At 43.2% G+C, this 12,731-nt stretch overlaps 1 protein-coding gene across 3 annotated transcripts in view; it reads left to right on the forward strand.

Moving 5' to 3' along the window:
* The first annotated feature begins 381 nt into the window (after positions 1-381).
* tmem181 (transmembrane protein 181) overlaps positions 382-12,731 on the forward strand; it is a 180,895-nt gene continuing 168,545 nt past the window's right edge. For 2 of the 3 annotated variants that reach the window (XM_048535701.2, XM_048535703.2), the window contains exon 1: positions 382-504. In XM_048535701.2, the coding sequence (XP_048391658.2) occupies positions 497-504 (8 nt within the window). In that variant the 5' untranslated portion in view covers positions 382-496. Of the gene's footprint in view, positions 550-12,731 lie in introns of all 3 variants that reach the window. The other variant, XM_048535702.2, reaches the window with a different exon arrangement.

Genomic DNA, 12,731 nt, shown 5'->3' on the forward strand with positions numbered 1-12,731 from the left:
AAGGATTTTTTTCCGTTTGGCACAGAGATAAAGAACAGCAATTTGTAGGATACGCAGGGATGGGTTACCTCTACAGGATGGTGGGATGCTGGAACTTCTTGCCTGAAAGGTAGAAGTAGATAACTTCACCTCTTTTGAAACCGACTTGGAGGTGCGCTTGCGATATCTTAGGTTCCAAGAGATATTTTCACGCTGGTACAGACTACCCTAAACCAGACTTTCCTCTGTACCGTTAATTTCTGTTATTCACAGCTGTTTGTTTATTCGTTGCAAAAAAAAACACTTGCTGTAATAAGACGAAATGAAGATGATTTTGTACAACTCTGACAAAACGATACCACTAAACCAACTTTCAATAGCTTGGTATCACGTGAGGAGGAGCGCCAGCTGTTGGTTGGATCGGTGTTATCTGCCTCTGACGTGTCGTATGTGTGTGTGACTGTGGTTGCCAGGATTGAAGAATACCCGACTTCAGCAGAATATTTTATTCGGTATCATGGACTTGTAAGTGTTTGTTCAGAAGAGTAACTTTCGCATTGTGAGGAAGGGGTGAGTGGAACCAGACGACGGGATGCATGAGACTATTCCCTGTTCGGTGGCTCTGCTCTCTCGAACCTCAGGGCCGGATTCTTGGTGAACTGGGCCTGCAGGTGAACGAATGCTTGAGAAGAGAACGGGTCTGAGGGCTGAGGGTTTTGGCAATTTAAATCCATGACTGGAGGAAGTCTGAGTATTGAGAAGTTGCAGTTCTTGATCTTGAAATAGTAAGTGGTATGGAAAAGCTAAATGCGGAATATTTCGCTTCCGGAGGAAGACAGGAAGCCAACTAATTAAGAGTTATATTGGGATTTATGTCCGGAAGTTCTACTTCACTCGCTCAGACTGGCTGGGGAATTCTAGGATTCGGTAATAAAAGTTCAGAATTGGGGAACAAGTGCTTCGCAGTGTTTATAGTTGTTTTTGTGACATTTCAAGTGTACGTTGGATGAATGGGATTGATTCTGCGTGACTAAGAAGATTGCTTTCTTCTCGACTGCCCCTCGGCGGATAGGAGCAGTTACTGTCAGGCGTCAAGTAATTTCGTTCGGGTGAACTGATATATTAATGTGGCCATAAAGGTGTTAATGTACTATTGAGCCCCTGTTAAAACACTTACCAAATGAGAGGAATCTTCACAGCGAACTTAAATCATTTCAATGTGAACAGAAGTTACTGTAAGCGAAGAGTTTCTTGAACTTGTCCGTCGCACTGCTTTTTTTTTCTTTCTCGTCCCTTTGTTAAAATGAGTTGATTATTTTGAAATCAGTTATTTTAAAGTCACTTTGCAGCTGTCTATTCCTTTAAAGGTGATGGCTGTTTTAGGGGCCTCTTTATTCCTGTACTAATTTTGCTGAAACTATGCTATTGATAATTCAGTAGCTAGTGGAGAAATGTATGACTGAATAGGAAAATAATAATAAATGAGTGTTACGTTTTCACCTGAAGTTCGTTTTTGCATAACAATTAATCTTTGTTGATGCATGATGCTTGTGGTATGACCGTTTCCTGGCTTGGAGATTTTGGATAGTTGGTTTCTTGAAAGACTTTTTTGGGCAAGTGAAATTTTGATTTTTAAAAGTCTTTGTTTGGTTAGTTACTTTAAGTGCAGGTTACTTTAGCGTACAGTGAGGGAAATAGGAATAGAGGATCTGTGCAAAGAAGTTTAATTATCACTTTAACCAGTAAGGCTGAATGATTGTAAAATGAACATCACATGGAATCAAAAGGGAGGCAAAGTAAGTGAGTTCAATGCTGTGTCAAGTCCAGAAAGAGAAATACGGTGGGGAAAGAATGAGCGAGAATGACAAAACGTTGAAAATTGTCTATTAAAGCCTGATAAAGTGAAAGTATGAACTTTTGTAATAGTTGACTTTAAATGCAAGATAGTTTATAGAGTCGTAGCATTACACAGCATGGAAGTAAGCCTGGTGTAAGAGCTGGATGAACACAGGCCAAGTAGCATCAGAGGAGCAGGAAAGCTGATGTTTTGGGCTGAGACCTCCCTTCAGAAATGGGGGAGGGGAAGGGAGTTCTGAAATAAATAGGGAGGGGGGGGAAGGCGGTTAGAAAATGAATAGAGGAGAGGATAGGTGGAGAGGAGACAGTCTTGTTAACACCCTTTTATAATTTTTTTTGCACCCTTTCCAGTTTTACAACATCCTTCCAGAATTGTACAAACGTGGCTTGCCAATATCTCATACAACCATAACTATGCTCGGTGCTCTGACTGAAGTCAAGCGTGCCAAATGCTGCCTTCACCATGCTGTCTACCTGTGACGCCAATTTGTGAGAACTATGTATCTGCACTCAGAGATCTGTCTCTGTTCAAGGATATTCCCCAGAGACCTATCCTAATTGTGCAACTCATGTTCAGATTTGTTGCATTTACCTGAATTCAAGTCGATCTGCCATTCCTAGGCCCACTGGCCCAGATTATGAAGATACGCTTGTACTCTTAGTCTTCTTCACTGTCCACTATACCACCAATTTCGGTGTCACCTGCAAACTTACTAATCATGCCTCCTATATTTTCATCCATATCATTTATATAAATGACAACAGTGACTGAGCAACAATCCCTGCAGCGCACTGCTGGTTACAAGCCTCCAGACTGAACAAAATCTCTCTATCACCACCCTCTGTCACCTACTGAACATGCTAATTTTGTATCAAGTTGGCTAATTCTCCCTGTACTCCAGGTTATCTAACCTTACTAACCAGTCTACCTTGTTGAGGGATAACGAGGTGTAGAGCTGGATGAACACAGCAGGCCAGGCAGCATCAGAGGAGCAGGAAAACTGACATTTTGGGTTTGGACCTTCTTCAAAAATGGGGGAGGAGAAGGGGATTCTGAAATAGGTAGAGAGGAGATTGGCAGATCAAGGAGGAGGGGATGGATCCTGTAAAGGTGAGTGTAGATGGGGAGTTAGGATGGTGGTTGGTCAGTCAAGGGAAGACAGACAGGTTCAGGAGGCTGGGATGAGTGTAGAGGGCCTTGCTAAAGACCTTCTCTGTCACTCTGCCTTAATCTGTCTTCTTGGTCACCTCTTCAAAAAAAACACTACCAAATTTGAGAGTCCCACATGCAAAGTCATGTCAACTGTCCCTAAGCACTTTTGCCTTTCCAAATGCATGTAGATCCTGTCTCTGAATCCCCTCCAACAACCTGTCAGCCACTGATGTCAGGCTCACTGTTCTGTAGTTCCCTGGCTTTTCTTTGCAGCCTTTCTTAAATAATGGCACAACATTAGCCACCCTCCAGTCTTCCAGCACTCACTCGTGACTGTGGATGATATCACTGCTAAGGGCCCTGTAATTTCTTCCCTACCTTCCTACAATGTCCTGGGTTACACACTTTTTTTAATGCATTTTAAGACCTTGAACACCTCTCTTGTGTCATGTCAACTCTTTTCAAGATATCTTTATTTTTTTTCGTGCATTCCATAGCTTCCACGTCTTAGAATGCACTAAACACTGGTGAGAAATATTCTTTTCGGATCTAATCATCTGTGACTCCATACATAGATGACCTTGTTGATCTTTAAGGGACCCTATTCTCTCCCTAGTTACTCTTTAGCCCTTAATATATTATTATAATCTTTGTATTCTCCTTTGCCTTGTCTGTCAAAGCTATCTTGTCCCTTTTTTTTGCCCTCCTGATTTCCCGCTTAAGAGTACTCCTGCATCCCCTGTACTTCTCAAAGGATTCACTTGATCCTAGCTGCTGCTTATTTTGACCAGAGCCTCAAGTCATCTAGTGTTCCCTATACCTGCCAGCCTTGCTTTTCAAACTATCAGGAACATGCTGCGCCAAACTCTTGGAACCTTGTCTTTGGATAATAGTAATTAATATTGAGTTTGAGGTTGGTTGGCTCGCCGAGCTGGTTTCTTGTTTCGCAGACATTTTGTCACAATGCTTGGTAACACCCTTGGTGTGGCCTCCAAAGAAGCGTTGGTATGTTTTCCCGCCTGGTTTTTAAACTCTGGAGTCAGTTGAGATGGGTTGCCTCGCTTCTGGGTTTCATTCGTAGTAGAATGTGCTTCCAGGAATTCTCATGCCTGTCTCTGCCTAGCCTGTTCCAGGACCTTAGTGTTGTTCCAGTCGCAATCGTGTTCTCCTTGTCCACGTGGAATGAGATGAGCGAATATTGGTTGTGTCTTTTTGTAGCCAATTGGTGTTTGTGTGCTCTTGTTGTTAGTTTCCTTCCAGGATGCTTCGAGGGACAGTGGACTTGTTGGGCCAAAGGGCCTGTTTCCACACTGTAGGGAATCCAATCTAATCTAATCTAATACTAATACTAATAAATCAGAAGTGTGACAGAATACCATCCACTTATTATGTTCCTGGAAAAGCAGCCAAATTGATCTACCGTTTTCAAATTTCCTTCCTTGCTACATAGTGGTGCTTTCAGAGAAGAACAAGAGGCCCCAACTAAAGGGCTGCTCTGTGGTGAGCACTGCAGCCTCTCAGCACCAGGGACCTGGGTTCAATTCCACCCTTGGGTGACTGTTCGTGTGAAGTTTGCTCATTGTCCCCATGTCTGCATGGGTTTCCTCTGTGTACTCCAGTTTCCCCCCATGCAGTCCAAAGACGTGCAGGTTAGGTGGACTGGCCATCCGAAATTGCCTGTAATGTTCAGGGATATTACAAGGGGGTGGGGTCTGGGTGGGATGCTGCTAGGGTTGGTGTGGGCTTCTTAGGCCAATGGGTCTGTTTCCACACTGTAGGGATTCCATAATTCTATGATAATAAGTATCAACCCACTTTCCTACACCTCGGAGATAGCAAGGTGCAGAGCTGGATGAACACAGCAGGCCAAGCCGCATCAGAGGAGCAGGATAGCTGACATTTCGGGCCTAGACCCCCCCCCTTCTTCTTTTCTGAAGAAGAGTCTAGTCCTGAAACGCCACTATCCTGCTCCTCCGATGCTGCTTGGCCTGCTGTTTTCATCCAGCTCAACACCTTGTTATCTCAGATTCTCCAGCATCTGTAGTTCTTACTATCTCTTCCAACTCCTCTGTTGCCTGACCTGCAGTGCTCCTCTAGTTCCACACTGTTAGTCCAAGCCTAGATGTTGTCTAGGTCTTGCCACATGGTGGTTTGGGTTGCTTCAGTACATGATGAAAGATAAACAGTACTGAACATAATGGATTAATTAGTGACCCTTCCTTCTTGTGACATTATGACTAAAGGAAAGTAATTGATGTAGAGGCTTGGAGACTGCTTTGTGGAGCACTTACACTTAGTTTGCGACAAAATCGTGAACCACTTCAACTAACCCAGAAACTGGAGGAATGGCACCTCATATTCCGCCTTGGAACCCTCCAACCCAATGGTCTCAATGTGGGCTTTCCTAGCTTCAAAATCTCCCCACTCCAAACCTCCTCCCAAGACCAGCACCCCCCTCTCATTCCCACCTCCCTGACCTGTCCATCTTCTCTCCTACCTGTCTGCTCCGCTATCCACCTTCTATCATCACCCCCTCTTTGTTTATTTCAGAGCCCCCTTCTCCCCCCACCCGCCGTTTCTGAAGGAAGGTCCAGACCCCAAACGTCAGCTTTTCTGCTCCTCTGCTGCCTGTCTTGCTGTGTTCCTCCAGCTCCATGCTATGTTATCTTATAATTGAAGTAAGTGGATGTAGGTGGGCCTTGAACACTAGCCAGAGAAACTGAGGATTCCTGTGGTTTCTTGGTGTCCCTACCTCTGAGCTAGGAGGCCCAGGATCAAGTCCCACTTGCTCCAGAGGTGTGATAGCATGACTGACCAAGTTGCTTGAAAATATCCACCCTGAGTAACTCCCACGGTGTCCTTGCTTCAGTGCAATAGCATATGGGTAGTAGTGGACCTATTAGATCATTCAGTGAGATCACATGACTTAATACCATATAGCTACCTGTTTTTGGGTCCTATCATTTAGTATATTTGATGAACAAATATATTTAAATCTAGCGAGTTTTGAGAAGATTTGGAGCTCAGGTTGAGGTTCTGGATGTGAGTTTGCTCGCTGAGCTGGAAGGTTAGTTTTCAGACGTTTCGTCACCACTCTAGGTAACATCATCAGTGAGCCTCCGACGAAGCGCTGGTGTTACGTCCCGCTTTCTATTTATCTGGTTAGGTTTCCTTGGGTTGGTGATGTCACTTCCTGCATTGGTGATGTCATTTCCTGTTCTTTTTCTCAGGGGATGGTAGATTGATTTGGAGCCAGAGAAAAAGAACAGGAAATGACATCACCAACCCAAGGAAACCTAACGAGATAAATAGAAAGCAGGACGTAACACCAGCGCTTCGTCGGAGGCTCACTGATAATGTTACCTAGAATGGTGACGAAACGTCTGAAAACTAACCTTCCAGCTCAGCGAGCAAATTCACATACAGATATTTAAATCTGTTTCAAAGTTAATAATTCGTCTTGCATCAATTACTTTTTTATAGACCTGTATTTGAAACTTGAAACAGAGAATACATTTTAGGAGACCAAGCAGGTCAGTAGGACCCTTAATTCACCATTTGATAAGATCAGGGCTGATCTGATTTGTGGCCATTGCTTCCTGTCTAGCATCATACCTTTGACTTCCTTATGAATCAGAAATCTAAATCTAACTTGGCCATAAAAATATTCATTGTCTTTTCCTCTGCTGCTCTCTCTCGGGAGGAGAACTTAAAAGACTTATCATGTGGAAGTGTTATATGTGGCAAATATTACGTACAAATTAAGTATTTTTCTGGTAAGTCTACACCGCACTCACTCCAATCAAATACATCCTTCCTGGAATACGGTACTTAGAATGCCTGACGACACTTAACATTAAGTCTGACCAAGTATGGTTGAAGCATGACTTCTGCCCTCCACGTCAAGTCTAGTATTCCATTAAGCTTTTCACCCATTTTTGTAGCATGTTCATGATGAATTTCTTTGCACCTCCACTTTTTCTAGCTTTTTAACCACTTAAACTACCATGTCTGATTTGTTAAGTTCTTTAGTCGATGCTTTCTTTATCCCCATTATGAAATCCATTTGTGACAACTTCTTGCCCATCCAACTAATCTAACAATGTTTATTCATAATGTTATAGTTTCATCTGCACCGCAGATGATGCTACTTTTCTTTATGTCGTTGTCAGGGTTTATAATTACATTTGCTAATATTCCAAAGTTCTCAATTTGGAAATTATTAGTTTAGAAACTCCTCCATTATTTAAGGACAGTGGTTAAAGGAAACTGGCGAGTCCGGGGTCACTGCACTTAAAACATCAACTCTGCTTTCTCTTGACAGATGCAGCCAAGACCTGTTGGATTTCTCCAGCAATTTTTATTTTTGTTTCAGATTTCCAGCATTGCCCATCTGAAAAAGTTGTCCTCCTCCCTCTGGATCCCTTTACCACTGCAACCCTCTGATAATCTCCTTTGCCTTGAAACTTTTTGACCACATACTAAAACAAACCCAGTACTACAGCCACGTCTTCCTTCTCAGAACCTGCCTATGCAGACAGGGCATCCCCAATGAACTTCAAACAACGTTCAGGCTATCCCAATTTCGTCACCAGTATGACGACCACTACCTACAGAGCATCCAGAGTTGCCAAAAATGACTTTCTCTACAGATTCTCAAGTAAATGCACCAGCATTTTCTGGCACTACAATCTACCTTACCCCTACTCAGAGCCTCCCTCTCCCAGATCTCCAAAGGAGGTGTGTTTTTCATTCTGCACAGGATCTCCACCCTATCTGATATCAAAAAGTGTAAGTACACTAAGCTTAGCAGGAAGAAGGGTCGCTACCCAAAACGCCAACTTTACTGCACCTCTGAAGCTGCCTGGCCTGCTGTGTTCTTCCAGCTCTATACTGTTGTCTCTGATTCCAACACCTGCAGTTTTTGCTGTCCAACAAGTTTATTTGAAAACACAAGCTTTTAGAGCCTTGTTCTTCCTCCAGGTGTTAGAGAGAGAGGTATTATCAGATACAGAATTTATAACGAGAATGTACTAAACAACTGTAGGATGAAGTTAATTCTTCAATTTGTTAGAAGGTTTTAATTGACTAATATGTATATGTAAATCCTCTAATTCCTTTCAAGTCACTGTCCTGAGAGAACTAAAGGTTTTATCTGTGGAAAGAAGAGGTGACATTTTAGATTAGACAATGGATATTAGCTGTGAGGCCTTGTTGAGAATCTGTGTTTTGGTTTGGACTCAGACTGGTTTTATTTCTAAGGTACACACATACACACTTTAGACCCTGTCATGTCCACAAAGTGTGTCTCACTTGCATGTACACACACACACACACACACACACACACACACACACACACACACACACACACACACACACACACTCCCTCTGAATCTGTACTTGTCTCTGTCCCTCCCTCCCCCATGCATGTGCTCTCTCCCACCTGGGCCTGAGGTCTTTGGTTTTTCAAACCTCCTGCACTTTATAGCTCACTGGGCACTCTGCTGTATTGAACCCTTGGTATTTCACAAATTTTCTCACATTCCCATAACCTTTGCATATTCAGGTTTCTTTAGCCTTGTTTTCACCTTTTGCCTTTACAAGAACATATCTGGCTTGCCAATTGGATGGCAACGGTGGCTCAGTGATTAGCCCTGCTGCCTCACAGCGCCAGGGACCCGGGTTCAGTTCCACCCTTGGGCGACTGTCTGTGCGGAGTTTACACACTCTCCCTGTGTCTGTGTGGGTTTCCTCTGGGTGTTCTGGTTTCCTCCCACGGTCCAAAAATGTGCAAGTTAGGTGGATTGGCAATGCTAAATTGCCCATAGTGTTCAGGAATGTTTAGCATAGGTAGGTTGTAGGGGGAATGGGTCTGGGTGTGATGCTCCTAACAAGTCGGTGTGGACTTGTTGGGCCAAGGGGCCTGTTTCCACACTGTAGGATTCTGCGATTCTATATTTGCCCTGCACATTTGCTACATCCTGCTTGAAGCCGTACACTGCTCTGACCTTTTTTTTATCTGCAAGTAGCTGCTCCCAGTCTGTTTGGGTCAAATCATATTTTATCTTGGTAAAAATTTGCTTTTGCTTTGCTTTCAGTTTAGAACTTTTATTCCTGGTCCATCCTTATCCTTTTCTATAATTATGTTATATCTGTCTAAGTCATATTCACTGTCCCCATAATGCTCCTGTAATAGCACCTAAATTAGCGCCTGTGCAAATTTTCAAACCTGAGGTCCATTACTGTCCCCTGCGTTGTTGGTCTATCTATGGACAAGCCAGAAGAGTTCTCCTGGCTGAATTATGAGAATTTTGTTGTCTGTACGACATGGAAAGAAACAGATGAACTAAATCAGACTTTTCATCTCTCTATTCACACTACAGTAAAATTAAACTATTGAAGACCCTCGAATAGTCACTCTAGTGGTTCCTAATCAGACTTTTGAATACAGCTTGTTCTGCTATAATGTGTGTTTTGTTAACGCAAATTAGCTGTAACATGATTGATGAATAGTGGATAACATTAACTTTCTGCTGTTCAGGTATAGCAATTTCTTCCCCCCGCCGTCCCCAAAACATGATTTTCTATACCACGAGGTCATACAAGAACGCCACTGTTGCATTATAGGAAAACTACCTGTAACCAATCTTAGCCTTTGTGAATAATAAATTCCCAGACACCTGTTTTGAGTTTTTTACAAAAGATTTAACAAAAGCCAGCCAAACAAACACTGTTCGGGGATAAATAAAAAAAAGGAAAAAAATTGGCGAAATTGCTTAAATGGTTTTCTAGATATGTTGTTTCACAGGCAATAGACAATAGTTGCTGGAGTAGGCCATTCGGCCCTTTTGAGCGAGCACCGCCATTCATTATGATCATGGCTGATCATCCACAATCAGCATCCTGTTCCTGCCTTATCCCCATAACCCTTGATTCCACTATCTTTAAGAGCTCTATCTCTTTCTTGAAAGTATCCAGAGAGTTGGCCTCCACTGCCTTCTGGGGCAGAGCATTCCATATATCCACCACTCTGGGTGAATAAGTTTTTCCTCAACTCTGTTCTAAATGGCCTACCCCTTATTTTTAAACTGTGTCTTCTGGCTCTTTTGTGACTCCATGATTTTCTTTTTTGAAATGTTCATTAGGGTCACCTCAGTTCACTTGGGCATAGGTAATACTTCTAACTCAGCTTTCTACTCTTTGGGCTTCCAGAAGCCCAAACAGTGTCAGAGTAGGCAGGGAGCTTTGAAACCTTCATGCTGTCTCAGCAACAGCGTAGAACCATCCCTTAGAAAACATAGTTCAAAAAAACAAAGATAATTCTCGTTCAACCCTATAAATGGATCAATTCTTCATGAGGCCTCAATTACCATTCAGTTAACTGCCCTCTGCTAGTGTGTCTCCAGACTTGCCTGAACCACTCCCAGGTGCTGATCTCGTTAATAGCCAACTTAGTTGACTTAGCAATCCGAGGAGGAGCATTCTGTTTAAAAAGATGGCAGTGTCTGTTACAAGTTTTAAAATCAAGGCTTATCCTACAATTTGCCCTCTGGCCCTGCCTCACAAACGAACAAAGTTTGTTTAGTCAGAGATAACGGGAACTGCAGATGCTGGAGAATCCAAGATTACAAAGTGTGGGGCTGGATGAACATCTTTTCTTCTGAGCACAAGCTGTTCCAGAGTCCACCAGTTATTTCCAGCTAATAATTCAAAACTGATAAAAGAATAAAAATAACAAAAATGAAAAATCAGTGAGAGTTCTAACCTGCTTACCGTCGTCAACTTGTCAACTGAGGTAGTATGGGCTGAGGTTAGAAACAGGAAAGGAGAGGTCACCCTGTTGGGAGTTTTCTATAGGCCTCCAAATAGTTCCAGATATGTACAGGAAAGGATAGCAAAGATGATTCTCGATAGGAGTGAGAGAAATAGGGTAGTTGTCATGGGGGACTTCAACTTTCCAAATATTGACTGGGAACACTATAGTTCGAGTACGATAGATGGGTCAGTTTTTGTCCAGTGTGTGCAGGAGGGCTTCCTGACACAGTATGTAGATAGGCCAACAAGGGGCGAAGCCACATTAGATTTGGTACTGGGTAATGAGCCCGGCCAGGTGTTAGATTTGGAAGTAGGTGAGGACTTTGGTGATAGCGATCACAATTCTGTTATGTTTACTTTAGTGATGGAAAGGGATAGGTATATACCACTGGGCAAGAGTTATAGCTGGGGGAAAGGCAATTACTATGAGATTAGGCAAGATTTAGGGAGCATAGGATGGGGAAGGAAACTGCAGGGGATGGGCACAGTAGAAATGTGGAGCTTATTCAAGGAAAAGCTCCTGTGTCCCCTAGATAAGTATGTACCTGTCGGGCAGGGAGGAAGCTGTAGAGTGCAGGAGCCGTGGTTTACGAAAGAGGTGGAATCTCTGGTCAAGAGCAAGAAGAAGGCTTATGTGAGGATGAGATGTGAAGGCTCAGTTAGGGTGCTTGAGGGCTACGAGGTAGCCCGGAAAGACCTTAAGAGAGCTCAGAAGAGTCAGGAGGAGACATGGGAAGTTGTTGGCGGATAGGATCAGGGTAAACCCTAAGGCTTTCTATAGGTATTTAAGGAATAAAAAGAATGATGAAAGTAAGATTAGGGCCAATCAAGGATAGTAGTGGTAGGGTGTGTGTGGAGTCAGATGAGATAGGGGAAGTGCTAGATGAATATTTTTCAACAGTATTCACTCTAGAAAACGACAACGTTGTCACAAGGAAGAGGTATTAGAAATCCTACAGAGGGTGAAGATAGATAAGTCCCCTGGGCCGGATGGGATTTATCCTCGGATCCTCTGGGAAGCCAGGGAGGAGATTGCCGAGCCTTTGGCATTGATCTTTAACTCGTCATTGTCTGCAGAAATAGTGCCAGATGACTGGAGGATAGCAAATGTGGTTCCCCTGTTCAAGAAGGGGAGTAGAGACAACCTTGGTAATTATAGACCAGTGAGCCTTACCTCAGTTGTTGGTAAAGTGTTGGAAAAGGTTATAAGGGATAGGATTTATAATCACTAGAAAGAATAAATTGATTAGGGATAGTCAGCACGGCTTTGTGAAGGGAAGGTCGTGCCTCACAAACCTTAGAGTTTTTTGAGAAGGTGACCAAACAGGTAGATGAGAGTAAACCGGTTGATGTGGTGTATATGGATTTCAGCAAGGTGTTCGATAAGGCTATTGCGCAAAAGGCGGAGGAATGGGATTGTGGGAGATATAGCAGTTTGGATCGGAAATTGGCTTGCTGAAAGGAGACAGAGGGTGGTAGTTGATGGGAAATGTTCATCCTGGAGACCAGTTACTAGTGTGTACCGCAAGGGTTGGTGTTGGGTCCACTGCTGTTTGTCATGTTTATAAATGACCTGGATGAGAGCGTAGAAGGTTGGGTTAGTAAATTTGCAGACGACACTAAGGTCGGTGGAGTTGTGGATAGTGATGAAGGATGTTGTAGGTTACAGAGGGACATAGATAAGCTGCAGAGCTGGGCTGAGAGGTAGCAAATGGAGTTTAATGCAGACAAGTGTGAGGTGATGCACTTTGCTAGGAGTAACCGGAATGCAAAGTACAGGACTAATGGTAAGATTCTTGGTAGTGTAGATGAGCAGAGATCTCGGTGTCCATGTTCACAGATCCTTGAAAATTGCCACCCCGGTTGACAGGGTTGTTAAGAAGGCATACAGTGTTTTAGCTTTTCTTAATAGAGGGATCGAGTTC

Source organism: Stegostoma tigrinum, chromosome 9 (genome assembly GCF_030684315.1).
Source record: "Stegostoma tigrinum isolate sSteTig4 chromosome 9, sSteTig4.hap1, whole genome shotgun sequence".
NCBI classification, from domain to species: Eukaryota; Metazoa; Chordata; class Chondrichthyes; order Orectolobiformes; family Stegostomatidae; genus Stegostoma; species Stegostoma tigrinum.